Source organism: Austrofundulus limnaeus, unplaced genomic scaffold, assembly GCF_001266775.1.
Source record: "Austrofundulus limnaeus strain Quisiro unplaced genomic scaffold, Austrofundulus_limnaeus-1.0 Scaffold65, whole genome shotgun sequence".
Classification (NCBI taxonomy): Eukaryota; Metazoa; Chordata; class Actinopteri; order Cyprinodontiformes; family Rivulidae; genus Austrofundulus; species Austrofundulus limnaeus.
Window position 1 is genome coordinate 1,514,205 of NW_013952467.1, and position 2,157 is coordinate 1,516,361.

General features: G+C 36.1%; 1 protein-coding gene across 1 annotated transcript in view; it reads right to left on the minus strand.

Moving 5' to 3' along the window:
- Nucleotides 1-2,157, minus strand: part of sdr42e2 (short chain dehydrogenase/reductase family 42E, member 2) — a gene marked incomplete in the record, with an annotated part of 13,946 nt that overhangs the window by 5,536 nt on the left and 6,253 nt on the right. Inside the window, 2 exon segments of the mRNA XM_014010123.1 lie at nucleotides 1,356-1,429; nucleotides 1,506-1,569. Of these exon segments, the coding sequence (XP_013865577.1) occupies nucleotides 1,356-1,429; nucleotides 1,506-1,569 (138 nt within the window).

Here is a 2,157-nt window from a genome sequence, read left to right on the forward strand (position 1 = left end):
ATTATTATTATTATTATTATTATTGCCCTGGACAAAAAGTCTCCTGAATAAATCCTTGTCAGTGGGAGAAATCCCAGACGGAGCAGTGAAGGGAAACTAGAATTGAGCAGAACTACGTAGGAAGGCAAGGGCCAGGCTGGGTGAATACATCTTTGAAATTTGAAAAATGTAGGTAGGTTATGTTGTATAATACATCCTAAAATTATTTACAATGTGTTTTAACCCCAAAATATCCTGAATTGTTTTACAAAATTAAATGATTCATTAAATAAACAAGTGAACAGGGTGCATAACACCCCCCCCCCCATGATCACGCCCTGTGAAAGTGATGTTGACAAGTACAATGGAAAATTTAATTTGTTGCACAAAGTGATTTCTGTAAATCTTTCCTCTCCAGCCTGCAGCTCCTTCACAGAGGTTTAGTAAGGTTTAGAATAAATAGATTTAAACCTCATAGTTTTCAGAGTGTATTGTATCCTGCACAGATTCAAAGCACCATAAGCAGCTCCCGAACACAACCAAGCCTCCTTGTTTCACTTTAGGTGTTTGTTTGTTTTTTTCTTCTGTGTCATTGACAGATCAGATGGAGCTGAATGGACTTGTTGGCAAAAAGCTCCATTTTTGTCTCAAAGGACATTCTGCCAGAGGCAATATGCATTTTAGCAAACCTATTTGACTATTAGGTGTGCTCCTCGATTGTCTTCTTTGGTTTAGTGACTGATCATTTGATCTAACACTAATTTATCTGGACCTTGTAGTTCACCTTTAATCTAACTGGAAGTTGTTCTGGGCTCTTTGGATATCTCATTTATAGACCAGGAAGTGGGGAAAGATTAGTAAGGAGGAAGCTCAGAAAACTTTAAAGAGGATGAGAGAAGGGAGGCAGGGTTGATGACGCACCAGTGCAGATGTCTGAGACGACCCTGTAGTTTTTAATTCAATCATTTAACGGCATTTTGACAGTGAGAAAATGTCTGAGGAACAGAGAAGAAGTGTGCTGATGCCAAATTTTGATACCGATGCAGTCAGAGAGTGAGGACAGAGGAGGATGACTAAAAAAAGTTCTGCTAACTTCAAATAAATAACAATTTTTTAGCTCTTTATCTGAAGAAATCTAACTTCTGCTGTGTTGAGACAAGATAAATTAGCCTGCTAACATGAGAAACCCAACTTTTTGTGACAAAGGTCTGGGAAAAAGGAAAAATTAGCAATAAATTTTGCAAACAATGCCAACTCTCAGCTTCCAGCTCTTCTAACAGTTTTCTCTTTCTCTTCCTGGCGAGTTGCAGTTTTGGTCTGGTTCTTTACACAATTTAAACAAATATTAGGGAGAAATCAGAGAGAATCATAATTACCTCACATCTGGTAAAAGGCAGAGGCACTTTTATAACTGGTCTCAGAATTAAGTGTAAATATTCCACCAGGAGGGCTGAAAGCAACAAAAAAAAATCATGTCAGCAACAAAAAGGCACATAAAAAAACAAGGAAAAGGAGGGATGAGGTACCTGCTGAATAGATGAGTGAAATCGGCACAGTTATGGTCGGTTGGCTACGGCCGAGCTTCTCTAACTGCGAGGGAAAAAAAGTACAGGAAGTGAAATTCGCGTCAACTTTTCACAATAAAATATTTTCGTAACTTTTTGCATGTGGTTCAGAATATTTTTACATGTGTGTCTTTAGCTTTTTCTAACAATAAAGAACATCTGAGGATTTTAACCAGAGGTCTATGAAGTACTTGAGAAAAAAAAAACTAAGTAAAAGTAAAATTACATGAACAGAAAATGACTTTGGCAAAAATAAATTTCACTGATGAGAAAAATACTCAAATAAAAATTATAAAACTGTTCACAAAAATTGGGAAAGTAAAAGTAAAAGTACTTTTACACACTCTATAAGAAATAAACTGTCGAATTTACTGAACCAAACTGGTTCCATTATTACTGGTTAAGTCAATTGAGCAATATTTGTATATACTTTGCTCAGTTTACTCATCTAGGCTTAGTGGAGCCAGTTGATTTGACTTTGTTGAGTAAATTCATCACTTCATTTTTTAGAGTGCAGTCTTCTTTCATGATGAGTTCAAACATACAGCAGGTAAAATAAGTATTGAACACGTCAACATTTTTCTCAGTAAATATATTACTAGAGGTGCTAATG